Consider the following 26987-nt stretch of genomic DNA (forward strand, 5'->3'; position numbering starts at 1 on the left):
TTATTGTCAAATTTAATAATTAAAGAAAGCAAGCTGCTGGCTTTTGCTCGGTTCATTCAGTTAATGTTTTTGTTAATTTACTATCTAAGGTAGTATAATTCAATAACTTTGTCTCTTTACGGCATTAATTTATATAGTAATGTTAAAGACATATTATTTTTATCAGAAAATGTTAAAAACAATATTGTATTTAAATTAATATGCTTTTAAGACCACCATTCATGTTTTATGTTAGGAAACTATTTTGTTTAATCGCATTGGCAATCATCACATGACGTGGCTGTCAGATAATAAGTGTTTACCTTGTACTAAACTAATAACTCTCTGAAAAATACATTTGTAGAGGTTTTAAAGTTAAAGCAAAGGAAGCGGAGATTGAGTAACATGCAAGACAAGAATGAATAACGACTTTTTCCCAACCACAACCACAGCCACTGTCACCTCCACCTACACCTAAACCAAGTTGCTCATTCAATGCCAGCCTTTCCTCTTAATCAATAAAGCCAACACAGCTTTTCTCATTCATTGCTAAAAGTCTAACCAAACTTTTCAATAAATTTTCTATATTTAAAATTTTATAATTAAAACTTGAAATATATTATTAATATTTTAAAATGACGGCCATTGCTTACCTCCAATATCCAGACTAAACAAATCTCCAGACCACGCGGACACGAGAACAGAGAAAAAAGAGGTAAAAAAGAAAAGAAAGAAAAGCAGACACGTCACTAATTTGGAAAGACAGAAAGGGCCCAACCCCAACTCCAACTTTTACAATTTATTTGAGTATAATATGAAACTCTCCCACTTCTCCACCAATGACAACTCTTGTTATCTTTGTTTTACAACAAGAAAAATAAAATAATGGTCGGATAGGATAACGAAAAGAGCCTCATTTTAAGCTCTCAAATCTGACGTCAAATCCCCCCCCCCTCTCCCTTCCTCTCCGCCTTCCCTTCCTTATGGGCAAATCCCACCACCCCAGGAAACGTCATAAGCTAGTAGCCCACCACCAGGACCGCCAAGAGCAGCCTCTGATACCAGGCCTGCCGGATCACGTAGCCGAGCTCTGCCTCTCGCGTCTTCATCCTTCCTTACTTTATTCCATTTGCCGGTCATGGCGGCGCTTTATCTACTCCCCACTTTTTCTTCCTTTTCCCTCTCTCTACACTCTCTTCTCTTCATCAAATAATGAAATCCAGTTGTTGAGCTTTGATCCGATGACGTCCAAGTGGGAACCGGTCCCTCCACCCCCTAGCCCTCTTCGTCTCCTTGTGCATCACCCCTCTTTCATATCCCGCAACCTCCCTGTTCAATCCATCTCGGTCTCTGGTAACCTTGTCCTTTTAGCCGCAACTGCCCCCAATTTTAATCCAGCCCTCTCTCGCCCTCTTATATTCTCTCCACTCTCTCGCTCCTGGAGGTTAGGTCCCCCAATGGCCACTCCGCGCCGCTGGTGTGCAGTAGGGGCATCTGGCCCCACCATTTACGTGGCCAGTGGGATTGGGTTCCACTTCTCCACCGACGTAGCTAGGTCTTTGGAGAGGTGGGACTTGGAGGATGATGAAATGAATGGCGCCAGATGGAAGAAGATGAGACAACTGAAAGACAGCAGATTCAGCAGAGACGCCATCGACGCAGTTGGTTGGAGAAGGAAGCTATGTATGGTGAACGTGGCTAAACAAGGTTCTGTTTACGACGTGGAGAATGACAGATGGGAAGATATGCCGGAAGGCATGGTGGCTGGCTGGAGAGGACCCGTAGCTGCCATGGACGAGGAAGTACTATATGCGGTGGACGAGGTTAAGGGAGTACTCACGAGGTATGACCAAGATACCACTGATTGGGAGGAGATAATGGAATCGGAGAGGCTGATAGGGGCACGCCAAATGGCTGCTGCTGCTGGAAGATTATGCGTTGTTTGCGGTAACGGAGAGATTTTAGTCGTCGATGTGGTGGTGGTGCCGCCTAGATTTTGGGTAGTGGAGAGTCCGCCGGCGTTGGAACCCTTGGCGGTTCATGTCTTGCCCAGAATGAGCCGCGCTGATTTTTCATAGCCGGCGGTGGCCTGGTCTACTCTGGTTTGGACTTGGGATGATCTTTTATTATACTAGTATTTTATTGGAGAAATCATTTTTACTCGGGAAAATTTGTTTTCAATAATTTTTTTTTTCTTTTTTAAGGATGAAAGTGAAAATTGTCGAATATTGGTATAAAATGCACTGAAAACGACATTGAAATTGCTTTTTCTTGTTTGGCTAGTAGTACATTCCCAAAGGAATACGGAACCCTGCGGAGCCATGAAAATTACTATTGAATATGAGTGGAAGTAATTAATTTCGGTATTGGCGCAGAAAGTGAAATTTTGTCCAGTTTTGAGATAATGCGATACGGGGAAGTGGTTGAACCGTTGAACCAACTGTCTCCAGCTGTTAGATGCACCTGTTTCATACTACCAACATGATGATGTTGTGGAAAATTAAGCTAGAACTATAATTTACATGTCTAACACATTAGATTGTCTCTTTTTTTTTTTGTTATATATATATATACACACACACAGTATATGTCTTCCTGTCTTACGGTTTCATTTTATTGGTATTTTTATTATTATTTTTTTCAATGGTTTTTAATATAACAAAAATAAAAAGCGTAAAAAACAATATAACAATTGATTCATGGAAAAATAATTAAAATATTATAAGACTAATTATAGCATAATCTATTTATCATCTTCAAAAAAAAGTACCTTTTTTATGCTTTTCAAAATAAAGAAACAAAATCTAAATGAATAATACATCAAGATAAAAAGACTAGAATAAACTTTCAAATGCCAAATCCGTTATGCCAACGTTTTCAAATCTTAACAGAATTGGAGGGTACAGAAGCATTCTGATCAGGCAAGTTGTTTGGAAGTGCAAAGCGACCGCTAATGCAATTGCGCATGTATTTTCCACATTTTTGTCTTGACAAACACAAAAATATTGAATTCTAACAATATAGTTTCACAGGGTCAATTAAGCATCGAATCCATGTCAACTACTTTATTAGCATCATATGCAAACCACACAGGCTTTTGAAAATCAACACAGCAAATATAGAGTACAGGCTAAAGCATACTTTAGCCAACAGTTGAGAGAACACATAAAAGCACTGGACTCCAAACACAATTGCAACAAGCCCGTTGTTATTATAGACTTTCAGAGCTATAAGATGTCTCCCCTGCTGATAAGTTGTCTCTTTGAAGACGCTTCATCTCCTCATATGCCCATTCAAGACCAGGGCAGTAATGGAGTGGTGGATTAAATCTGCTATCGTTGATGTCATCTGGCAAAAATGCCCCATTCTCTATCAGAAACTTGACTGCTTCTTTCTTTCTTTCTTTGGCTGCTGTGTGAAGTGGTGTCCCTGAGAGATTTGCAAGCGGAACAAAAAATAAGGGGTAATTACTCAATACCTTACATCTTGATATGTGTTTACATCAAATCCTCAAGTTTCAATTTTTGCAATATCAAATACCAAGATTCCATTCAACCAATTCAATGTTGCCCCACCAGGCCATCAATACTCATTATTGTGTACTTTGCTACTATATGTTAACCAGAATAAATGCAAAATCATCATGAATTAGCATGTCCTGTACATGTCAAATTGATTTTCGTCAATTATCCACAATGACATGAAAATTGAAAATCTATTCTGCATCCACATCAATTGTGACCATCACCTTGAAATTTTTCAAACATTCTTAGTAATCAAATATTTAACAGTTTACTTGAAGGCAAGAGAGTAAATAACAGGAAAAATGGTATACGACACATGACAGATAGACAATAGAACTGCAATGTTGGGCTTAGTAGTGGGTTAAACTTTTGCCTACACCAAAAGAGATAAGGTTGGATTTTTTTATGGGTTTAGGTAGATACTCCCATACAGAGTTGATTGTTATGAAGTGCTTGATGTGAGCTGAAACTTAAATTAAGGGAATATTTGAAGAATAAAAACAGTAAATTAAGCTAAATTAAAGTGTCATTTTCTGAATTGATGCATTCACTAGATCATAGAGTTATCCACAACACAAATTTTTACTTTTGGTAGTACATGAAAGCAACAAATTGGAAAATGTGAGTTTATGACACTTACAACCACAAGCGCCTTTAGTTCTTGCATCAATATTAGCACCACGTTCAAGCAGTTCATCCATAACTTCAAGGTGGCCGCCCTCGGCAGCAAGATGGAGTGGGGTCACCCCTTTGGATTTGGGGCCCCATGCAGCAACATTTACATCCATTCCTTCATTGAGAAGTTGCTTGACCTGTTCCAAGGAATCTTAGATCAACATTCCATGGGCAATGGGAGTTGCAGCAGAGGACCATTTAGCAAGAAACACACATAGTTTACAAAAAGCAAAAGTAACAGAGAAGCCGTAACATATAACAAGAAAATGGAAAAGTAGTGAAGACCAAGTATATCAATAAATGGTAAGAATACCTCCAGGGTGATCCCACAAAAATAAATTACGTAAGAGCTAATTGGAAGTTGTTCCTCCCTCCCAAGACACAAAATCCAGGTAAAATAAATATTACTGGCGAAAAAAAAAGTATATGCCAATTAATAAATAAGCGGTAAAACCTTTTCCCTAGAAGTTGACAAGTGATTTCAAGTATAACTACAGGAACGTCAAATCCTAGAACTAGCATTTTTTTTTTCTTTTGGATGCAAAATACTAGCATTGTTAAATAACATATCACCGATCCACCAAAAGGTGGAGATTATAAGCGACGGCGATTATCATGAAAGCATAAAGCATAAGGCAACTACTAGTTCAAATGAGTAGTTTCTAGTCGTAGTCATAAGAGTTGTAAAACAATTAAGAAGAAGAACAAGGTGAAAAAAAGAAACAGAAAGATACCTGATTGAGATCACCTTTTCGGGCTCCGATATGGAGCATTGTCCAACCCCTATCATCCCTATCAACCCCACACCTAAAGGATCGCCTTTTTGACAAATTTCTCCGCAAAGGCTGCTCTTGGGGCATATTCTTCCAATCAATTGCAAAAAACCAACCAATACCCTCGCAGATTTTCTTTTAAACCCAGAAACGCAGGAAAGAGAATAAGAAAGAGACTTCCAAAACTTGACCAGGATTGAGCGCAGAATTACATGATATTTATGTAATTTGTAAAGCGGTACGCAGGAAAGAGAATAAGAAAGAGACTTCCAAAACTTGACCAGGATTGAGCGCAGAATTACATGATATTTATGTAATTTGTAAAGCGGTAGAATTGCACAAAGAGTTGCAAATTTGTTTTAAAGAAGAATTCCACGAAAAGAGGAATTACATGATCAAGAAAGAAAAAGAGGAGAGACACAATTAGCGAGAAGCAAGGGAATGATTAGCGATGCAATAAGGAGAGAAAGGATTCAAACCAGGACCAAACACACGCAGGTTTTGAAATATCAGAATGCAAGTCACCAACGGAGAAGACACTACAAACATAATTGAATCAAGGAAAAGATGTCTCTTGAGTTGATTTATAAGCAATTACAGCCAAAACAGAGTAATTAGACGAATCCTAGATTGATATGGACAAGGCCTGGAGGGAACATATACACATATTTATGAAATCAGGCGCAGAATCGTATGAAAACAAAACCCTAGATAAAGAGAAAAACAGGGCGACCCCGAAAGAAGTTGTCACGACTCCAGCCTGACCGAACCCACCACCGCCTGTGCCTGGCCTGGACGCCCTATCTTTATATTTTATATATTTTACGCTATGCCACAATTGTATAATTTCCCTCAAGGTTCTCTGAAGCCCATCATGGAGTCCCCATTAGCCAGCACTCCTGTCTCAACCCATCTAGCCCAGCCCACGCAAAACCTTTTTTCTTTTTTTTAAAAAAAAGAAAAAAATTAGATTTTGAGTAGAATTTCAATATTCAATAACTAGAACAAAAACTAAAAACTTTTTGCAATGTACTCAACGCGTATTTAACCGATGGGTAAAGGCTGAAAGAGAAGAATATGAAAATGCAAAAAATACCATTTCCATTGCTTTCATCAATATTATTGAAAAAGTATAACTAGAATTTGGTGAAATAAAGTCATAAGGACATAGGGATTAAGGAGTGCAATTTTATTTTATTTTTAAACAATTATAAATAAAAATATATATATATACACACATTTAATAAAGGCTTTTTGTCAAGTAAAAATATAGTTTTCTTTTGATTCGACTTATTATATCCTGGCGAGAGACGTTAAAAGAAAAACAAAAGCAATGCAATCGTATTTCGTAAAGAAGATAATACTCAATAGTCGTCTATAAGCGTATATCCATCTTTGGTATTTGTGTGAAATCAACCGGGAAAGGGGTCGCGGAGTTCATCTGGGTCTCTCACTCCACAAACACCATGGACTTGCTCTCGCTCTCATCTCCTCTAACCCCTTCCTTGTCCTCTCTTCAACTTAAACTTAAACATAAGACCTCTTTCACTTCTCCAAACCCAAAGCCTTCCTTTTTGTGCTTGACAACCACACCCACACCCGTTTCTTCATCTGTCAAAGTCAAAACCACCCCCAAGTGCCTCCAACTGTCTGCCCCTCAGAGCCCCGCCACCGCCATGCGAGGGGCAGAGACCGACGCTATGGGCTTGCTGCTCAGGGAGCGCATTGTTTTCCTTGGAAACAACATCGATGATTTCGTGGCCGATGCCATTATCAGTCAATTGCTGCTTTTGGATGCTCAGGACCCTAATAAAGATATCAGGCTCTTCATTAACTCCCCTGGTGGTTCCTTGAGGTATGCCTTTTTCAAGGCTTTTATATTATTTAATGCCTTAATCCCTCCGCTGTGTAACCCAGATTCCGCTGGTCAATTTTTTACTGAAAAGACCAAGTTCTTAATATAGATTCTGCTCTATTCCGTGGACTTGCTTTATGGTTTCATAAGCTAAATGCTTTTTATAATCAGTGAGAATGAGAATTGTGATTTATTTTCTTTTTGCCTATTTTGTCTTGTTGGTTTAATAACTTGGTCTGTCTGGAATAAGGGCGTTTGATGTTATTGATCTTGCTATGGAGTATGAAGGAGAGTTTGTTACGATAATTTATGCTGCAATTTAGATGCTTATGATGTTCACAAAATCAACAGTGTGGAGCAAGTGAAAAGATTGACCGTGTTAATTTCTCCTTATCAATTGCAAAACACCTGAACCTGTTACATCTGCTTGGTAGCCCTGTCTTCCGTAGCAAAAATTAGGGGAGTTTACATTTTCTTGGGATCACACCTTTTTGAAAAAGTGGATTTTCACAGCTTTTTGATTAGCTTCCTGTGCTTCCATTCTTTGGAATGTTAGCTACTTGCCATTTACAGCATAGTAAAATTACTTAAATCCACTTGTGTCTTAGACATATTAAGGGGTAGTTCTAATTGGTGGACTTGAGCTGGAACCAAGCTTATCAAAGATGCAACTGGACTTCTTTAAAACTGCACCAGATAACCTTTTTAATTTTATATCTGAAATTACATGCCATCACGTTCATGGGATTGCAAACTAGTGTCTTGTAATGTATTTATTTGGAACCTTGAATTTCGACATTTTTCTTTTGTTTAACTTTGTAACTTGTTGGTGGTTTTTGAAATTTTGCACTTGGGATTTTGAAGATTCATGCTTAAAGCTTAAACTTCTTTCTGCCTTTAGGGTCTCATTAGCTTTTTCCTTTTTGTTATTTATTCAACTTTCTGAGAAGATTCTTGGGCTTGTATGTGATCATATTGTGTCAACATTGACTTCACCATCATGGCAGGTATTTCATTATTTGTTCAAAGTAAGTACGCTATGTTTCTTCTTGTTTCAGATGTCATGCAAGGATATCATTTGAAGTAATTTAAAAAAACATATGCCTTTTTTAGTAGATTTTTGTATGTTTCTCAATCTACTGAAGATCCTGCCACCAGAGCCTAAAATCTATGAAGTATTGCCCCCTAGTTTCAACATAGGAATATATTTATGTATATGTGGTCATCAACTTATAGTTTGTTTGGTAATGAAAGTCGTTTACTGCATTTTCAAGAATTTGGCAAGCCAAAAAAAATGTGGTCAATAGAAACTAACTTCTACTCGGTGGAGGACCATGGGATGAAATGAGGAGAACAACTTTGGGAACTTATTTACCTTGGTTAACTAAGTGGTGCTTTTTTCTCTCTTTTTGCATCAGGAATTTGCCTCCTCCCTTGTTGGGCCTCTTAATGATGTCACCTACTTGTGTTTGTGACCTCCTTTGTCTTGTCTTTTGTTCCTAACCATCTGAATAGACCTTTGGAATCTTGAAGTTAAAAGTTGGTTCTTGAATTTAAAATCTGTTCTTTATGGGTGGTTCAGTTGAATCCTCATGATTGGATGATAACCAGGTGTCTTATGAATAGAAAAGCTAGTGATTTCTTAATGAGTTTGTTTGCTAATAATAGTAAAAGTTTACCATTGCAATCCAAACAGTGGGAAACACTATTCACCGTGTTGTTCAAAGGATAGAAAATGTTTTCCATAAAATATTTACACCAGAAATCATGTTCTATGAACCAAAGGGAGCCTTGATGTCTCCTGTGAATGCATTTTAAAGTTTTCAAAGTTGGATTTCTTTTGTTTTGTTAATTTGCATAGGAAAGGATGTTGTTGCATATTCACTATAGAGGCATTTAATTTAAGAGTCTTGACATGAGCCTAGAGAAGCACCTCCAATTACTGTTCATGGCCAACAACAGCTAACAAGATTCTTCCTTTTTCTTTGCCATATTTTATCTGAACTTTCTTCCATGCTTTACAGCTTTAATGAACCATTTACTCATATATTGTCTAATGTCTTCCTTTTAAACTACCAACCCTATCTTCTGGCAATTCTTTTGTCATCCAAACCGTGATGAAATAAATTCTTGAGCTGACAAGTCATTACTTGGATGAGTTACTTTATTGCAAACATGCTGGCTGAAGATACCTTTTCTAGATTACTTTCGTAAGGCCCTATCAAACTGAATAATGACCTTTTAGTTTGATCTTCAACTAGTATCACACCATTTGTCGGAATCTTAGAAATGATTTGGCAATTGAGTGCAACTTTTATTTGATGGGAGGGGTATTCTCCTTTAATTAGGGCAATATCAAATTTTACTTATATTGCATAGTGAAATGGAGATGTGGCTTGGAAGTGTGCTTATTCTGGGAAATTTTTGTGTGTATAGCAGTTGGAAAATGTCTGCACTCATTACATGTTATATTTCCTTTGAGGCTTGAGGCTTTGTTTGGATTGAGGGGCAGCATACCCTCCCTTGTTTGGAAAACATTTTAATTGAAGGGGAGGGATTTGGTACATAAAGCCCTCTAAAGTCCAAACCTCCATCTCTTTAAAACTCTCCTAGAGAATTTGTAAGGGAAGGATTGCTCATAAATTTTTTTATTGTACTGACATAATTACTTTGATTTTAACATATCAAGAATATAATTGCTAATAAACATGATAAATTTCCATTTCCGTCCCTTTCCACTCCTTAATGAAAGAAGATTGCTGGTGTGCCCTTTCCTTTGCTTTCCTTTTCATTTTTTTGTGTAATCCAAATAAGGGTTATTTACTTTCTCCTTACCCATTCTCTATTGTCCTCCCCATCTTGACGTACAAAGGATAGAAATTTTCTTGTTAAAGGCTCCATTTCAACATCTTGTCTTTTTCCATATGATTTCTTGATTGTTCCACTGTGCTTGTCTATCCTTTGCTGATCTGCTTCTGCTTTTGGTATTTGTATCAGTGCTACGATGGCTATCTATGATGTAGTACAGCTTGTTCGGGCCGATGTTTCCACCGTTGCACTTGGCATTGCAGCATCAACAGCTTCTATTATCCTTGGTGGTGGCACCAAAGGCAAGCGCCTTGCAATGCCCAACACTCGAATAATGATTCATCAACCTCTAGGAGGTGCTAGTGGACAAGCTATAGATGTAGAAATCCAAGCACAGGAGATTATGCATAACAAGAATAATGTGACAAGAATAATATCTGGTTTTACTGGACGTTCGTTTGAACAAGTCCAGAAGGATATTGATAGAGATCGCTATATGTCTCCAATTGAAGCAGTCGAATACGGAATAATTGATGGAGTTATTGATAGAGATAGCATCATTCCGTTGGCCCCTGTGCCAGAAAGAGTGAAAGCAAGTCTAAACTATGAGGAAATTAGTAAAGATCCAAGGAAATTCTTGACCCCTGATATTCCAGATGATGAGATATACTAGATTGGGACATTTGATGCAGGCATATGGTTTTGATGGTCTTGCTTTTTGTGTTAGTTGCGTAGAACTTTGTAATTGGCCTTTTCAATTGCCACACAAAAATGAATTTGTTGATTGCTGCATTCAGAATGTTGTCGAATTATAATAGACTGTTGTTGCTTTTATAAATGAATTGAAAATCGTGAAAACGGTGGAAGCTTGAAACTTTCTATTTAGTTCATCTTGAGGTATCTGGTTATTGTATCGGTGTATTTGAGTGCACAAGACATGATGTAAGCCCGTTTTAATTTGTACGAGGAAAAGCCTTTTGTTTGTGGACAACTGAAACAGAAAATGGGTTGAGGTAGTTGAGCCAAAATGGAGGTTTTCATCACAAAACTCAAGTCTAAGAGTATTTGTTATTCGTATTGTTACCATTAGCATCACGTGATGAATATTCTGGAACATTTCATTCATGGAAGAATTTTAGAGAAAAATGGAGATGAAATTATGGTAGAGATTAGGGAGGTGGTGATTTCGGCTTCATACATTGATTTCAAGAAACATCACAAACATGTTAACTGTAGCGCATCCTCAGGAATCATTGGGCCGATGGGCTCCATCCATTACTAAAAGTAAGACTTAAATAGAAAAGAAAAAGAAGAGCTAGTAAAAACTTAAAAAGGGCCGCCAGCGGCAGCGGCAGCTCCTGGAGAGAAAACCCTAATAACGGAACAAGGATTGGGAAATGTTTGGTGGCGGGGATAGCGAAGGGGTGGGGGGGCGAATAAGCAGCATGTTGGGGGGCGGGGGAGGGCAGTGGGGGCCGGAGGAGACTCGAGAGCTTATCCTCATACGGGGGGAGCTAGAGAGGGACTTCACCGCTGCTAAGCGCAACAAGACCCTTTGGGAAATTGTCAGTGCCAGAATGAGGGACAGAGGCTACATCCGAACCCCTGATCAGTGCAAGTGCAAGTGGAAAAATCTTCTCAATCGATACAAGGTCCCTTTCTGTTTTTGTCTTCTCTTTGTATTTCTTAATCTCATCCGGATACTTCAAGTTCTAGAATTCAAAGACGATGGTTTTCTGATTTGACATCTTCTCCTAATGTAGTACGTCTTCTTATCCTTTCTCAGCCTCCTAATGGCTCAAAACTCCTAACCTATCCTTAACCATGTATAATCATGAATGATTTTATTCCTGCTGAAAAATGTCGGTGCCCTGATGCATCTACACAAAGAGCCCCCCTCCTTTATTGTGCATTGCAATCTTTCCAAATTGCTTCCATTACAGTCTTGATTGTCTAGAGCGATATGCCAACTTATTTACAAATCTATACTTCTTTGTCAGGGTAAGGAGACATCTGATCCTGAGAATGGTCGCCAATTTCCATTCTTCGAGGAACTGCATGCGGTATTCACTGAAAGAGCCAAGAATATGCAGCGCCTCTTACTTGAATCGGAGGCAGGTTCTACCCAGGCAAAGAAAAGAATGAGGAGAATAAGCGCAGACAGATCCTCAGATGAATTTTCTGAAGAAGAAGACGATGACGAAGATGAAAGTGAAGAGGAAAGGCATGCTAGAAGCATTTCTTCGCGCAAGAGGAAAGCTGACCGAGTTGTATTGGATAAATCTCCTAGACCAAATTCTGGCACTAGCAGTACTAGTAGTACTGGTCTCCAGGAAATGCTTAGAGAATTTTTTCAGCAGCAACAGAGGATGGAGATGCAATGGAGGGAGATGATGGAGAGGCGTGCTCGCGAGAGGCAATTGTTTGAGCAGGAATGGCGGCAGTCAATGGAGAAGCTTGAGAGGGAGAGGTTGATGGTCGAACAGGCTTGGAGGGAGAGGGAGGAGCAGAGGAGGCTCAGAGAAGAGAGCCGAGCTGAGAGAAGGGATGCCTTGTTAACCACTCTCTTGAACAAACTCATAAACGATAATAATCTCTGACCTGGAAAGTTTTATCTCCTTAAAGATGAATATACAAAAAGTTTGATGATAGTTAGGTAGCTGCTAGTGAAAGAAACTAGTAATACTATAAAATGTAATACATAGAAACGTATACAGGGAATGTATGTTCTGTTGCTAATTGTTTGGGTATATAAACAGGTGCTTTTGTTGTATTGATTGATGTGGTTTTACTTTATGCAAATGATGCGTTCATTCTTCATTTCCTTCTATTATTTGAATGGATTTTGTGTTATTTATAATATAATATAAATCCTATTAACTAAAAAATAAAAATGATAATGATAATTTTTCAAACACAAAATTTGTACTTTTATCTATCTATACACAATTGTGCCATGGAATTGTTTTTTCTTGAAATTCTAAGCATATGGATACAATTGGAACTTCAAGTCTAAACTTTGGACAACATCTTGATTCTGTAGACACATAAACATATTTTAAAGTTTTCACTACTTAAATTATCCATCGGTTTTTTAACGGGGTACTTATGAATGCATAACTCAACTCAACTCTTCATTTCCTTCATGCCACAAGATGACCTTGAATGAAGCAGTATCCCATGACATTCTCAAATAAGGATGCTTCTTGTAGCTCCAAGTGTGAAAGTTGCTTGGTCACTGCGATCCGGACAACGGGTATAGGGTTGCAAGCCAATGTTGCCGGGTGAAAACGCCTTAGGCTTGTTGCTTCCTCTACTTGGCCTTCTCTTTCTCAAGCAAGTAAGCCTTCTCTGCTTCAGGTATTGCCAGCATAATACTATTCAGCTTGAAATTCATCTCCTCAACTTTTTCCATGAGCCTATCATTTGTAAACATGCCAACATAGACACTTTTTATGGTCTCCCAGCTTTCAATTAATGGTAAAGCAATAATCACTGCCGATCCAATGGTGCCCCATGCTATAGCAATGACGGCCCAGAAGGTGAAGTACCCTACGCTGAACTCCCCTGCATTAAAATTTAAGAGGTGGGAGAAAATGAGTTAAATATAAGCAAGACTTCCAGAAAAGCTGCTTTCGTCCCTACTAAAAACGAAGGACATTTCAAATTCCTAAGCTAATCGTTTTCAACCAGAACATTTTATTTTGTTTTACTAGCAGAGACAGAATCTGACTTGGATGACACGTAAAACAAGCCAGAGAAAGCAAAAGGTTAACTGCAATAGTTATTTCCTCTCTGGTAAAAGCAAAGTTTCTGGTTACTCGGTCAATTAATGGCATCTTCTGCTGTATAGAAATGTGCCTACAATTACAAAGATAATTTACCTGCCGGAAGAGAAAGCAGGGGCCACAATATGACGATGACAATTGTAAAACCAACACCCCATTTCATTATCCATGATTTCGCTTTTTTTAGTTTTTCCTCTTTGAACTCTTCTGCCGGCAAATCACTCTCTTCCTTTTCAACTATTGTTATCTGCCTAGTGGTGTCCCAGTTATAGTTGTGAGGCCACAAAAGACTGCAAACGGCATGAATGGCTCCACCTGTAAGTATAGAGACGAGGTTTCCAGCAAGCATTGGTGCATTTCGACCGCTTGTGTCAAGATTTACTCGGCCATATTCTACAGCTGCGACTGACAACCAGGTGATGATTCCAAAAATGCAACCAACAATTGTTCCTAGAATGGCCCCCATAGCATTTGCTTTTCTCCAAAGAAGCATAAAAGCGATTGGGAGAACTGCAGAGCCGATAAGCACTCCCATGGCAAGATACATCCAACCCAATGAAACGCCAGCCTTGTTTAGTATTACTGCAAACAATCCCATGAAACATCCAAAGCCTAGGACGACCGCCCTGGACACGCTGAGGATCTTTTTCCCGCTGGCATCTGGATTTATGTAAGTACGGTAGATATCATATGTGCACAATGAGGAAACTGCAATTAGCTCAGAGGAACCAGCAGATGTCACAGCCCTGTTCATGATCAATGTAACACAAAGTTCACGTGTTGAAACGAAAAGAATAGTATGTTTCTATTGTATTCATTTATTCCTCAACAGAAGACAGGGATGTTGTTAGAACGGAAAAAAAATGATTTCAAAGTTGAAACAACTTTCTATCCTAGATAAAAGAGGGGAAAAAAAAACTCGAATCTAACTTCAAGATTCAACAATTTTGCTCCAGTGGATTGTTTTGGAATGGGACATTGAGGTTTAGCCCAGTAAAATAAGTTATAAGAAGAGAAAAATGAAACTGCACAAAGGATTTCTTATTTCTGCCATTTTCTATGCTAGAAATACCAAAAGAGGAACCAAAGGCAAAGGTAGCGACGAATGAAGCTTACATAAATAGCATCATAAGGAGAAGTAGAGATCCTCCTTTTCCCATCAAAGCTATAGCAGTAGCAGGAGGAACCAGTCCATGGCTTGCCTCATCCTCTGTTAGTGGTAAATCAAGGGCAAGGGCTCCAAGACCCAATGATGTAGCCAAAGAGAATGGCACTGCAAACCAAACAAGCCCTCCCAACAAATAACCTCTATGAGTTGACGAAGGTCGAGCAGCAATGGCACTCACCCAGTATCCCTAAAAATTTCCCATTCAAAAACTTCTAGTTAGTATCTGAAAAAATGTGACTGGTAATTCTAAATCTGTAATCACTAGTGAAGCTTACGTTGTCAACGAAAACAGTGCCAAAATTGCCGACGATGTTTATAATCCCAAAAACAAGACCGCCTGAACTCAGCATTGTTAAATAAGAGCCTTTATAGTTCCCACTGATGGGGCCACAAGATTGTCCATTGTGGGAAATCGGCTCGTGACATATTCTTGACTTGCTGGCTATTTCCCGCAGACGGTCGTATACGATGCTGGGGCTACCAAGCTTGTCACTGGCTGTATAAACTAAGTATACGAAGATGACTAAAGCCACATGCACTAAAACCGATAAAATAACAAAAATAGGTCAGATTGAAGACAGTATATGCTTAAAAGAAAAGTTAAACGAAATGGACGACAGCATACCGAAGACAGAGTGTATATAGCTCGCCAAGAAGGTGGCTTTAAGTCCTCCTGCTAATGTGTAGACAATTACCCCAAGTGGTATTAAGAAGCTAGCAGCATATATGTTCACCCCCGTAAGTGCATTCACCACAGCAGAACCACCAAGGAGCAACATCGCCGTGACAATGATATTTGTCAGAAGGCAGAAAGCAAGGAAGACAATATGAGCTGCTTTTCCCCAGCTGAGGTATGTGGAAGATGAAAGATCACCAAGACAGGCATACACGCAAACACACAAAATGAAATCATAAATACTCATATATTAAAGATGGGTGTCATAACTACTAACCATAGTACTTACCGAGCCTTTACAATTTCGCAGACAGTATGAGCATGGGGAGCCTTTCGTTTGATCTCTATTGCCATGACACCAAACAATAGTACCTGTTCATTAGCATGAATAAGAAACTGCTTACTGTATGGGCAAGTTACTGATTGTTTCGATCAAACATTTTGAACTTACCTGGATAGTAGCACCGCTAGCATACCAAAAAGGCCCACTAATTCCATACTCCCATGCAACATTGGAACTTTGCAAAATGGTAGCAGCCCATGTCCACTGCAGAGGATCAGCATTAGAAACAGGGTAAGCCGAATAAATTATGTCTCTCACTTGGGAAACAAAAATGGAGATTTCACCTGCGATACAATCACACTAGCAATAAGCCCTGTTTTGACATTCCTGCCGGCTGTGTTGAACCATTCGGATGTGTGGTGTGACCCAACATATCGCTTCTCTAACCACACCTGAACATGTCATTATAACATCAGTAGGAAGTAGAAATTTGTGCAAGATATGAAGTAAATGTGCATAATTCCTAGAAAATCTGCATTTGGTTTCCTGGTTAGACCTACATTATTGGTATTTAGTAAAGCTTTGTAGCTATCGTATGTCCTGAAGATGTTCAGCTTTTCTATGTGCGATCTAACGTCCTAATGCCCGCGCAAAATAACTTTCAAATGCTCCTGATACTGGACAGCAACACGAAATGTATTTTTATCATGCAGATGCGAATGAATTTTGGTGTTGTCCTAGTGCCAAGTATCATTCATTTCTTAAACTGAGCAACGGCGACTAACGTACCAACTTATACACAATAGAAGCTCAACTAACTAGAAGTATTTCTCAAAGGTTATCACGTCTAATTTGAAAGCATTTTGAATGAAGAGGCTTAAGGAAAAGGACAAAAAAATACCTGGTCGAAAATCATAGAGAAAAAGCATTGTTATGAACCGTATCTGAGTTTCAAGAGCATCTAAAAGATCAACATCTAGCGATCCACAAGAATCATCATGTGTGACATTCAGAAAGGTTTTTGTATTGTTCCTGATCTAAGCCACCTTGAACTAGTTGCTTCTTGGAGAAGGTTATGTCCATGAGCAACAGGGTCACAAGTGGCTAGAAATATGCCAGTCAGAACCACAACCTATAGCAACTCAATTGGTGCCAAGCCAAGGCGTCTTAATCTCTTGAGAAAATTTAGGAGCTGAAGCAATGCTACTGTTCGTTATGGAGAAAATAAATTTCAAACAGTTGCACCTAATCAGATGAGTAGAGATCCGAATATCCAATTACATGCCAAATTAAGTTTCTTGTGTGCAGTGTAGAAATAGGTTGTGTCTTAATTATCAGATTACAAGATCAACAAAGAAAAATCGCATGTCCAATGTTTTGCATCAAACTGAAGTGATGGATTTGTTTGTAGTCTTTATGCAGAAATAGAAGCTTGAGTGAAGTCCTAGCTTCACAATTTTGGCTAGTCTTAAAACTAGAAAGTGAAGGAAAGGAAAAGAAAGGAGAATATTGAAATATAGAATAACTCAGAACTGCAAATAAAAAACGTTGACTCTTTTGTCCAGTGGGAAATAATAATGACGATGGTTAAAGGTAAGCATTCATGTAGTAGGAAGATTAATGTACGACAGATACTCGCAAAGGTAAGATATGTACAAGAGTAAGTGAGAACGTTTCAACTGAAGTAGAGAGTAAGGAGGAATTACCAGGAAGGAAGTAAAAATAGCGAAGAAGGCACCGAAGCCAAGAATAACAGCATAGCCAAGGCCTTGATTGAGCACTGCTTTGCCCTCAAAGAAACTGCTCTGCCTCACGCACCCTACAGCCTCCTGGATATGGTAGTACGTGGCTGAGAACTCAAACGGAGGACACCTTGTAGTCATACTCGGCGCTTAATTTGTCTAATGTCTAATGCCTGATGTCCAGTTCTTGTTTCAGCCAACGCACTCTTTTCTTCCTTTCAGATAGAAATCATAGCATATCGTTGTCAGCACTAAATGTTCAAAACACGAGGCCCTGTTTCTTGTTCCATCCAGCTGCCAAAGTCAAACTGAGCATCTCTTGGTATCAGACTAGTCTTTTGGATACCATAACCCCGTACAAAATAACAACAAATCAAAAACGTTTCGCACATGATAATTTATTTGAATTATATATATATATATTTTTATATATTTTTTCATTTTTTTAAAATTTAAAATATTACTTGGCGAATTAGAACTTTTTTTTTTTTGTCCCATTCGACAATTCAAAATATTGCATTGATGCTTGAATTATAATTACATATAAATGATGAAAATAAACATTTTCTTTGGGCTTGAGCCTTGTATCACAAAAGTCTGACACTAGACCAAGTGGCAGGTTCGGCTTCACGGACCTAACAAGGCTGTCGGGTCAAGGCTGTAAATAATATGTGGGCTGTGAGGGAGTTAAGCCCTTTACCTGAATCACTTCCTCAACATGTACAAAGGGCAAAATTCTGTCACGTTACCCGAAAGTTCGGAATGTCAACGCTTGCTGCCCACGCAATCCCATTAATGGACTTGCTCCCCAAGAAATGCCTTTTAATGATCAAATATTTATTGACTATAATGTCCCCGTATGATATATATATATATATTCGGACGTCTGAGCAGTCATAAGAATTTTTTTTAAAAATCATTTCAACAAAAATTCAAATGCGTGAATTTTCTACGTTCAAAAAACAAATATCCATTGCATATAATTTTCTTGACGTCTAAACCAGAAAGTCTAGCTGGCCAACCTAACGCATGCATACCCAACCTAACTTATTCAACTAGTATTAATTAATTAGTAAACCAATCGCTATACAAATTAAAACCCCTCCTTAAACCCTGCAAAAATAACCTCTCTTGCCATCAAAACAAAAACCCTACAAACTACGATCGATACCCCTTTGTATTTGATCCTAAATTGTTGAGGATGATGATGAGTCGTGGAGGCACCAGGTTAGCCAGCTCCATGTTGGCATTCGTCGGTCCACGCTACTTCTCCACTGCATCAGCACGGACCCTTTCAAACGAGGGCATGAGTGGCTGGATAAGGGCACCCGCTGTTGGCGTGCGGTGCAGGAGCACTTTGGCCCTTGGTGACAAAGAACAGGAGGAGAAACAAGCAGTGGACGGTGGCCCCGCCAAGGATGAGAAAGGAATCGTCAGTTATTGGGGCTTGGAGCCAACCAAGGTTACCAAAGAGGATGGCTCCCCATGGAAGTGGACCTGCTTTAGGGTACGTATATAATTTGTTCGTTCGTTACAGGGGCGGAGCGTCCCTTTGTCATGACCCTTTAAAATTTTTAAAATTTTTTATATATTATATTTTTAATAATTTTTTAAAATAATTGTTTATTAAATAATTAATTTAATTAAAAAATAATAAAATAATCTTACAAGTTCAATTCAATTTTACTCAAATTTTTAATTTTCTAAGTTTCTCTACTCATTTTTTTTTCTATCATTATATTGTGAAATTATAAAGAAATAAAGTTTTTATTTAATTTTTTAATTTATATTATTATTATTTATTTTTTTCAATTATATTCTATTTGCTCATATATTTTAAGTTTTATAGATTTTTTTTTAAATTTCTACAAATCATAAACCATATTTTTTTTTATTATATAAGTTATATCTCCTACTTGTAATGATTTTTTTTTCTGTTATATAGATTTTAATTTAATGATTTTAATTTAAAAATTAAAAAATTATTATAAATGTAATTTTCAAATATAAGTTCTAGTATTACATTATTGGTTACTGTTTAAAATTTCATTAATATATTATTTTTTATTAATCTTAATTATATAAGAAAAAAATTATCTTAAGTATATGTTTTTAATGTGTTTTACGTTTTATATTTAGTTAAATGGAAATTATCTTAAGTATAAGAAAAAATTATTAATTTTGTATATCGTATTTAACTATTTATATTTTATGCATTATAGTTTAATATTTAGTATTATATACTTAAAAATAATAAAATAAGAATATTGAATGTTGATTACATTAATTTTTTAGTAATGACAAGACTTCGAAACAAAATAGATGATAAATTTATTACAAATAATTTAGTTGTTTATATTAAAAGAGATATTGTCATCATCGAACAAAATTTTCCTAAAACACTATTATAAGTTTTTTTCTTTTTATTTTTTTTTGATTTACATGTTATGTAAAATTATTATTTATTATAAATCTTTTGATTATTAATGGTTAAGTTTAATATATTAATTTTAAAAATTTTTAACTTTTATTTTTCTTAACCTTTAACCTTCCAATAAAAATTAGCTAGTTCCGCCCTTAGTTCGGTAGTTAAAATATGTGTTTTGCAAATTGATCTATTGTTAGCATAACTATAACCTGATGATCACCTGCCTGTCTGTTTTTTTTTTTGTCTCTGACTTATGTATATCCTTGTTATTATTATATATGTACTAGCTAGTTTATATGACAATATTGATTTTAGAAACATACTGGATTTGCTTTTATTTTGTACTATGGTAATTAAACATTGTGTTTGTGAGAATTTTGCAGCCATGGGAGGCATACAAGGCAGACTTGTCAATAGATCTGAAGAAGCATCATGCGCCAGTGACTGTGATGGATAAAATGGCTTATTGGACTGTCAAAGCTCTTAGATGGCCCACAGATTTGTTCTTTCAGGTACTTCTCTTCCAGCTCTCTCGTTTCTTTATTTGTTTGTCGAAGTATATGTAACAGGTTAATTTCGTTAAGAATTACAGATATCTAATATAATTCGGTGCACATAAAGGATTGCCTTCTTATATCGTATTTTTATTCTTTCAGATATACTACTATTCAAATAGGATAAAGACGCCGGCCAAAAATAATAGTCGTTGATCATACTGTTAATATTATTTTTTGAGACAATCTGAGCATGATCATTATTTGATATTACAAAGTGGAAATTCTTCCTTTTAATGCGACTCTAATTCGATATATGATAAATCCAATTTCAAAGGCCAGTTTGGTTTATATATTTGGTTGGGCATGATATGTTACAGCGGAGATATGGTTGCCGAGCAATGATGCTAGAAACTGTGGCAGCAGTGCCTGGGATGGTGGGAGGAATGCTGCTGCACTGCAAGTCGTTGAGGGGATTTGAACACAGTGGAGGATGGATCAAAGCACTGTTGGAAGAGGCTGAGAATGAGCGTATGCACCTGATGACCTTTATGGAGGTGGCCAAGCCTAGATGGTATGACCGCGCCCTTGTATTTGCCGTCCAAGGTGTTTTCTTCAATGCTTACTTCTTGGGCTATATTATTTCACCCAAATTTGCCCACCGGATGGTGGGCTACCTTGAGGAGGAAGCAATACACTCTTACACTGAGTTTCTCAAGGAGTTGGACAATGGTAACATAGAAAATGTCCCTGCTCCAGCCATTGCTATTGATTATTGGCGCTTGGCCCCTGACTCCACTCTGCGAGATGTTGTTATGGTTGTGAGGGCAGATGAGGCACATCACCGTGATGTTAACCACTTTGCATCTGTAAGATCATATACTAGTCCTGTTTTTTTCTCAGCTGATCATCAACTCGATATTCTAGATTTCATTTCTTCTCCCTTCTCTAATGCGTATTAATTGTTTGTCTTGAATGAGTTGCAGGATATACATTATCAGGGACGCCAGCTGAGGGAAGCTCCCGCTCCGCTCGGTTATCACTGAAATGTTATAGAAACCGACCTTCTGCCTTACAACTTAAATACATTACTCTTTTCTCTTGCAATCAGTAATTACTATTGACAGTGATGAATTGCTGCTTTCTTTATTTTATTTGTGTTCTGTAAACTTGGGATATTGTAAATATAATGGTTTTTATGATCATGCACGATGCACCTCTTGCATTCTTCTTTAGCTTGTGTAGTTTCTTGGAGCCTTGGCGATGATATGGCTTAAGCCTGGGCCGTTGACACGCTTCTCTGCTGTGATGTAATGCATTTTTGACAGCACTTATGAGGTATATATATTTCAATAATAAAAATGCCGCTTTTGCTTTAACATATTTCTATATAGTTTACTACCGCTCTATGCCTCTAAACGCCACAAATGATATGGTGAAATCTACCTTCTCTTTTCAGGACTGATATTGGCTAGAAGTTAATCGCCTCTTACCATCCTGTTAAGGTTTTTATTGGTCCAAAATTATGATGAAAGCGATGAATGCGATAAAAAGTACCAACACTCAATTACACAATCATGAGGTTCGAAAGTGCTTAATTTATATATATATATATATATTGGCTGGGAAAGAACTTTCACCTATTGATTACTAAGATTTGCACGACCTCACTTTCACCTATTGATTACAAATGCATTACTCACTGTACATGCAAGAAAAGGGACTAGCACGGTTCATCCCCCAAAGTGAAGGAAAAGATAAATTCTTCCTTTACGGCTCTACTTGATAAAATTCTATTCTTAAAATTACTACCATCTATACGTGGTTTTTAATCAAGAGATTCCTGATGAAGTCTTTCTCCAAAGAGCTGTTCCACAAGCAGGAAGTCAGCACCCAAGATCAGCATGAACGTTCTTAATCAGTCCATACACGGGTCGACTGAGCTCAGGCTGCATGCCGTATCAACTTTTCTCAGAATGGGACTGTAGATCTTGAGGCTGCCATAAACCAAAAGGTCAGATGCTGCCATTAACTGAAACGTATCAGTTCATCTTTACAAGTAAACCAACTACCACTTTAAGGCCTGATCCGCATATTTACTAAAATAGGATATTTTGTTAGATCAATATTACAGTTTGAAGATTCTATTGAACAAAAGGATATCTAGAAACGCAGCATTCCCTAACACATGAGGAGCCATCTCTGGCCAGAATTCCTTCAAGATCTCCTATAATTCTGGCCAACCATATCTCCAAGTTTCTTTGTATTTCTTGCAAGTTGTTTCTAATGGAATCCATGGATCGTTTTGTGGCAAGTTTGGCTGGGCTTCCAAGATCATCCCTGTAGTAACTCTTCCCAACCTCAGTTTGTAAAGCCATTAGTTTTTGTCCAGTTTCAGATGCACGCTGCTGAAGTCGAAATGCTTCAAGCAAAAACTCAGTCTGTCTCTGTGTTCGAAACTCTGGACTGACTGTGGGTTCAGAGGGTTCACTAGCCTGCTGTAAGATTAGGAAAAAGATTAAGCCATAAAACAGCATGTACCTATTTCTGCAATCAACTCAGCGAAGAAATAAGATATTCTAAGGGTAACAATGACCATGTACATGAGAGAGAAAAAGCAAAAGTTTATGCCCCAACTGACAAGATCAAAATCAATAGATGGACACATTTCGACACAACCTTCAACAGTGTCATTCCCATCAATAGAGCAAGTTTAGGCTCAATCAAATACAACAGTGTCCTTCCACATATAGATCATGTACATGTATAATAAGATAAGCATAAACTGGATGGTGGGTCCTGATTCCTGAGTACACACAGTCCATGAAACTCCCATACTACTGAGAAAGATATAAATTTGCGGCTTATTCATAATACCTTGTGAATTCAAGATTCCCCACTTGACACAAGTGACATAGCTTAGAAATTTTGTTTGGCCAAAGAAAAAGTGAAAGAAGCTCTCTCCCTCTCTCTCTCTCTACTTTGAGTAATGAGTCATGCACGTTGAACCAGAATAATGGACAGATTGTTTTCACAAGGAATAATAATCTTTGTAATATTTTCTGATAGGATATTTTCCATTTGAGTATATTACCTCCACATCCATGAGGTTTGCCCTTAACTACAGTTCAGGACAAAGCCTTCAATTTTTGAAAGTTATAGAATGCCCTACCATTTTCCAGACACTAGATACCCAAGTCCCAAAGAGTAATAAAACCACTGAGGTCGTCACAGGATCTTGCATTCCTCCAAGGGTTTCTGCCCCAAATTTCAAGGCACAAAAATTAAAGAGATGATAACAAAAGTGTGAAAAACTGATTAGTGACGTACATTTGAGTGTCCATTAAAAAGTAGATGCAGTATCAGTATAGTTCTTAATATGCCCAAAATTTAAAAGAAAATATGATCTGCTGGAAAAAGTATCAAAATAGGATGTGCTGGAAAGTGCACTGCAGAAAAGACATCTAAGACAGATATGCCTCACCATTCTTCTGCAGAGATCATCGATCTTTGCAGTAAAAGCTTGATATCTCTTAGCCTGCTTCCTCATTAATGAAGGTACCCTTGATAAATCACTTTTGCCAATTTTTTCCAAATTCGATAGTTCCTGTTCAAGCAGCTTTAGTTTAGAGGACACTCCGGTTGATTCACCATCTACCTTCCAAGGTGATTCCCTTCTGAACAGAAAACAAATGTCGCACCTTCATCAGTCACAGTATTTCATAGAGACATTTCATGAAAAACAAGTATCTAGATTGTCATACTGTACCTTGCAACAAAATGCTTCATATGATACAAAGATTCAAGAGATTCATACTGTACATCCTGCAAGGATAAACATTTAGCAATGAAGTTTAAGAGTTATAGAACCAAATTACATAGCAAATTATCCAGGAACAAAGCAAATATGGCAAAGAAGAAGATGGCTCGTGAATCCTCGAAACTAAAAAAAGGTTCGAAAACCTAAATATAAAATAGACAGATCCTCATCATTTGTCATGCATAACATTTTCTGTTAAAATTTTAAACAGATAGGAGAATACTTAGCAATTGTGATAAAAGATAAAAACATTCAGCAGTTTTTTGAAATGACATTCACATCTCTCATTTAATCATTCTCTTACACAAGACAAGTGCCAGCAACACCAGAATGAAGACAAGAGTGCTCATGGCAAGTTTTAACAGATGCCATGATCAAATCCATGAAAATAAAGGAAAAAAACAGGCAATGAATTGAAGAAAAGATGTATATCTAATATCTTTAGATTGTAATATAGAATGCTAGAGATTGCCCAGCCACTCAGATACTAGTTTAGTACATAGTTAGTTTTAAATTATACTATGATTCACATTGCTGCATGATAAGAATCATATTTGATTGATCTTCGTTGTTTGCTAATTGCTGAGAAAAGAAGTAAAATTACACTTTGGAAAGGATGTGACATTCTTCAAAACTGTAGTATATGTTTTTGAAGCTGCTTAATGCTTTAGTTGCAATCAGTTGAGACATTGACGTCTATAGGAACTTATTTTGGTTATGACGCATGCAGACAACCCACCACATCAGCAATGTTTGAAATATAGCAAAATGTCATAAATTGTTTTGGTTATGATACAGTTGTCATGCCTTAGATAAGGGTGGTCCAGCCACAGGCTCAAATGAAGCGCCTAACCAGAAACTAAAAGCTGCTTTTTGAATGGGCACCAAACCAACATATCATGAAAGGAACAAAGAATAAGATAAAGAGGGACCATCTTATGCACCCTATTGCATGGAATATCAACAACATATGAGACCAATATACAACTCAATGCAAACTAAATTTTCTGAATGGCTTCTGATCAAATCAAGTTTCACCAATTAAGATGCATGAGCAAGTACAATTTTCTTGATTGACTGGTGAAAGAAAATTAAGTCAATTTTCTATTTTCATCTTAAGCAGAAACATTCCAGAGGTATAAGGAAGACTCAACAGTCAAATATCAAATATACGACATAGCCAATAACAAAAAGGAAAAAAAAAAAAGTAGCCTGAGGCAGAACAGAAGTTAACTTATCCAAGCAGAGGCAATAGATCGCCTGGTGGTAACAGGTTGACGTTTGGAAAAAGATTTTAGATTCATGCTACAGTGCCCTACTCTTTTATCGAAAAGGAGAAAAGCAATGCCTTCTCTTTTCAGATATTCAAGAAGAATATAATACATAGCGTGAAAATTTGATGTCTGAGATACAGAGATAGAGGAAGAATGTACCAAAAATCCACAGTTGGTAGGAATAGGAATAGCTTTTCTCATGCTGAGTAAAAAATTTTCAATTAAATTTGTCTCATTTTTCCCACAAAATAAGAAAAAAAATATTAAATGTTTCAACGGTCCCCGGAGTAGGGGAACATCACCGCAAAAGAAGAAGGCAACCAAGACAAAAGCAGAGAAAATAAAAGAAAAGTAAACAAACCTGCCAGAGAGTAGTGCTCTCGGCCCAAAACTTAGAAGAAGCAGAAGCCAAGAAATCGGAAGTGAAGGGGAAATTCCCATCGTGCCCAACATTAACAACGCCAGTAAAATTTACATGGTCCTCCCTGGTATTCTCCGCGGCCGATTCCTCCTCCATTTCCTCTTCTTCAGCAGCAGCCCTAGTAGTAGAGATGAAGCGAATCATGTCCTGGAGCTCCTCTATCCTCCGCTTGGATTCATGGGTCTCCCTCTCCAACTCCTCGATCTTTGCCCTCTGATCCTCGATCTGCTGCAGAAGCTGCTTCTCCTCCGCCTGCCACGCGTTCCGGTGGCTGGCAAAGATCTCTACCACTCTGGCGTTTGCTTTGGAGTCCTCTTTTCTTCTCGACTTCATTTGCCTCAACTGCTCTTCAGCCGTTAAAAGCCTTGCTGTGAGTTCTCTCATTTGGGTTTGCAACTTGGGCAGCAAAGAGAGTGAGTAATTGGGAATGAAAGCCAAGAAAACACTGAAACTAACTCCAAGATAGGAAGAAAGCAGCTTCTGGATTTCTTCCCTTTGTGTTTGTTGCTCATTTTCTTCGCCTTCACTCGGTGGTGCCATCAGTCATCTGTCGGGTGAGAGGCACCGGAGAGAGAGAGCAAAAGCCAAGAGACAGAAAGGTTTGAGATAGCGGCGTTAAAGCGTGTAAAAGAACAGAAATGGGTTTGGGTTATGCGCGGATTTACGCGAACAAGACTCCAGTCACTAGAACTGTAGGGCAGGACTGGACCCGAGTCTGGACCCCTTTTCCATCCAGCGCCTGGGTAGTTGCTTTCTTTTCCTTTTACAGTTTTAATGTGGTGTTACTAAAACTTTATGGATCGGGTCAGGCCTGGCAGTTGGGAGTTGGCACATTCACATTTTAAAAGGCTTTTGCCTTTATTACGACTACTATAAGAACTCTTTCAGAATTTTCATTAGCATTTTCACAATTTCTGCACATAGATTTGTATGTTGTGTTGTCATTCTATTTTGAAGTAAACAAAATGGACTATTTTCTTTTGGAACCAGCAATGAAAAATCATGGTATATTTGCCCTTATGCTCGAAAGGTATAGACACCAAGATCTTTGTCTAACCTAACTCCAAAAGATGTGAATGAGAACATATTTAAAGAAAACAAATAATAGAGAGAGATGTCCATTAATCGATGTTAATAGAAATTTTGCAGTTGCAAAATTGACCGTATAATATAACCCCATAGAAAGCCGTAGGAGAAAATCAGAGAAAACCTGAAGGCTATAGGCAAGTCAAAGAACTAAGATCCCATGAAACACCGAAAAGGAACATGAAGAATAATA

At 37.8% G+C, this 26987-nt stretch overlaps 8 protein-coding genes across 11 annotated transcripts; 4 read left to right on the forward strand and 4 right to left on the reverse strand.

Moving 5' to 3' along the window:
• Positions 623-2310, forward strand: LOC18606955 (F-box/kelch-repeat protein SKIP25). Its single transcript, XM_007040867.2, has one exon. It carries the CDS (start codon positions 963-965, stop codon positions 2055-2057), a length of 1095 nt encoding a protein of 364 aa, XP_007040929.2. The 5' UTR covers positions 623-962; the 3' UTR covers positions 2058-2310.
• Positions 3018-5172, reverse strand: LOC18606956 (ankyrin-3). Its single transcript, XM_007040868.2, has 3 exons — positions 4913-5172; positions 4144-4315; positions 3018-3408 (listed from the first exon to the last, which is right to left on the reverse strand). Exons 1-3 carry the CDS (start codon positions 5036-5038, stop codon positions 3191-3193), a joined length of 516 nt encoding a protein of 171 aa, XP_007040930.1. The 5' UTR covers positions 5039-5172; the 3' UTR covers positions 3018-3190.
• On the reverse strand, positions 4152-5526 carry LOC108661332. Its single transcript, XM_018117309.1, has 3 exons — positions 5265-5526; positions 4913-5174; positions 4152-4315 (listed from the first exon to the last, which is right to left on the reverse strand). Exon 1 carries the CDS (start codon positions 5498-5500, stop codon positions 5375-5377), a length of 126 nt encoding a protein of 41 aa, XP_017972798.1. The 5' UTR covers positions 5501-5526; the 3' UTR covers positions 4152-4315; positions 4913-5174; positions 5265-5374.
• On the forward strand, positions 6289-10522 carry LOC18606957 (ATP-dependent Clp protease proteolytic subunit 4, chloroplastic). Its single transcript, XM_007040869.2, has 2 exons — positions 6289-6806; positions 9804-10522. The coding sequence occupies exons 1-2, from the start codon at positions 6418-6420 to the stop codon at positions 10285-10287; spliced, it is 873 nt and encodes a 290-aa protein (XP_007040931.2). The 5' UTR covers positions 6289-6417; the 3' UTR covers positions 10288-10522.
• On the forward strand, positions 10937-12434 carry LOC18606958 (trihelix transcription factor GT-3b). Its single transcript, XM_007040870.2, has 2 exons — positions 10937-11266; positions 11615-12434. Exons 1-2 carry the CDS (start codon positions 11012-11014, stop codon positions 12212-12214), a joined length of 855 nt encoding a protein of 284 aa, XP_007040932.1. The 5' UTR covers positions 10937-11011; the 3' UTR covers positions 12215-12434.
• LOC18606959 (urea-proton symporter DUR3) lies at positions 12569-17523 on the reverse strand. 2 transcript variants are annotated; one of them, XM_018117304.1, is made up of 9 exons: positions 17236-17523; positions 15874-15981; positions 15698-15793; positions 15536-15618; positions 15196-15416; positions 14846-15108; positions 14519-14757; positions 13499-14148; positions 12569-13181 (listed from the first exon to the last, which is right to left on the reverse strand). In XM_018117304.1, the coding sequence occupies exons 1-9, from the start codon at positions 17410-17412 to the stop codon at positions 12928-12930; spliced, it is 2091 nt and encodes a 696-aa protein (XP_017972793.1). In that variant the 5' UTR covers positions 17413-17523; the 3' UTR covers positions 12569-12927. The 2 variants fall into 2 exon arrangements, with proteins under 2 accessions (XP_017972793.1, XP_017972794.1); XM_018117305.1 differs by lacking the exon at positions 17236-17523 and adding an exon at positions 16431-16706.
• LOC18606960 (ubiquinol oxidase 2, mitochondrial) lies at positions 18192-21428 on the forward strand. Its single transcript, XM_018117308.1, has 4 exons — positions 18192-18778; positions 20083-20211; positions 20574-21062; positions 21180-21428. The coding sequence occupies exons 1-4, from the start codon at positions 18473-18475 to the stop codon at positions 21237-21239; spliced, it is 984 nt and encodes a 327-aa protein (XP_017972797.1). The 5' UTR covers positions 18192-18472; the 3' UTR covers positions 21240-21428.
• LOC18606961 (myosin-6) lies at positions 22192-26437 on the reverse strand. Of its 3 annotated transcripts, none has more exons than XM_018117307.1 (4): positions 25649-26437; positions 23963-24018; positions 23678-23870; positions 22192-22688 (listed from the first exon to the last, which is right to left on the reverse strand). In XM_018117307.1, exons 1-4 carry the CDS (start codon positions 26246-26248, stop codon positions 22338-22340), a joined length of 1200 nt encoding a protein of 399 aa, XP_017972796.1. In that variant the 5' UTR covers positions 26249-26437; the 3' UTR covers positions 22192-22337. The 3 variants fall into 3 exon arrangements, with proteins under 3 accessions (XP_017972796.1, XP_017972795.1, XP_007040935.2); XM_018117306.1 differs by having other exon boundaries at positions 22192-22691; positions 23678-23867; positions 25649-26433; XM_007040873.2 differs by having other exon boundaries at positions 22192-22691; positions 25649-26432.

This window comes from Theobroma cacao, chromosome 3 (genome assembly GCF_000208745.1).
Source record: "Theobroma cacao cultivar B97-61/B2 chromosome 3, Criollo_cocoa_genome_V2, whole genome shotgun sequence".
In the NCBI taxonomy this organism is placed as follows: domain Eukaryota; kingdom Viridiplantae; phylum Streptophyta; class Magnoliopsida; order Malvales; family Malvaceae; genus Theobroma; species Theobroma cacao.

Coding starts and splice junctions, on each gene's coding strand:
- LOC18606960 (XM_018117308.1), top strand. CDS start 18,473: ATGATGATGAGTCGTGGAGGCACCAGGTTAGCCAGCTCCATGTTGGCA. Junction 18,779..20,082: donor GGAAGTGGACCTGCTTTAGG/GTACGTATATAA, acceptor AGAATTTTGCAG/CCATGGGAGGCATACAAGGC. Junction 21,063..21,179: donor ATGTTAACCACTTTGCATCT/GTAAGATCATAT, acceptor AATGAGTTGCAG/GATATACATTATCAGGGACG.
- LOC18606957 (XM_007040869.2), top strand. CDS start 6,418: ATGGACTTGCTCTCGCTCTCATCTCCTCTAACCCCTTCCTTGTCCTCT. Junction 6,807..9,803: donor TCCCCTGGTGGTTCCTTGAG/GTATGCCTTTTT, acceptor TATTTGTATCAG/TGCTACGATGGCTATCTATG.
- LOC18606958 (XM_007040870.2), top strand. CDS start 11,012: ATGTTTGGTGGCGGGGATAGCGAAGGGGTGGGGGGGCGAATAAGCAGC. Junction 11,267..11,614: donor ATCTTCTCAATCGATACAAG/GTCCCTTTCTGT, acceptor CTTCTTTGTCAG/GGTAAGGAGACATCTGATCC.
- LOC18606959 (XM_018117304.1), bottom strand. CDS start 17,412: ATGACTACAAGGTGTCCTCCGTTTGAGTTCTCAGCCACGTACTACCAT. Junction 15,417..15,535: donor TGCGAAATTGTAAAGGCTCG/GTAAGTACTATG, acceptor CACATACCTCAG/CTGGGGAAAAGCAGCTCATA. Junction 14,758..14,845: donor GCACTGTTTTCGTTGACAAC/GTAAGCTTCACT, acceptor GGAAATTTTTAG/GGATACTGGGTGAGTGCCAT.
- LOC18606956 (XM_007040868.2), bottom strand. CDS start 5,038: ATGCCCCAAGAGCAGCCTTTGCGGAGAAATTTGTCAAAAAGGCGATCC. Junction 4,316..4,912: donor GAAAAGGTGATCTCAATCAG/GTATCTTTCTGT, acceptor TCCTTGGAACAG/GTCAAGCAACTTCTCAATGA. Junction 3,409..4,143: donor AACTAAAGGCGCTTGTGGTT/GTAAGTGTCATA, acceptor CAAATCTCTCAG/GGACACCACTTCACACAGCA.
- LOC108661332 (XM_018117309.1), bottom strand. CDS start 5,500: ATGTTTGTAGTGTCTTCTCCGTTGGTGACTTGCATTCTGATATTTCAA.
- LOC18606955 (XM_007040867.2), top strand. CDS start 963: ATGGGCAAATCCCACCACCCCAGGAAACGTCATAAGCTAGTAGCCCAC.
- LOC18606961 (XM_007040873.2), bottom strand. CDS start 26,248: ATGGCACCACCGAGTGAAGGCGAAGAAAATGAGCAACAAACACAAAGG. Junction 24,019..25,648: donor AGAGCACTACTCTCTGGCAG/GTTTGTTTACTT, acceptor TTATCCTTGCAG/GATGTACAGTATGAATCTCT. Junction 22,692..23,677: donor ATGATCTCTGCAGAAGAATG/GTGAGGCATATC, acceptor CTAATCTTACAG/CAGGCTAGTGAACCCTCTGA.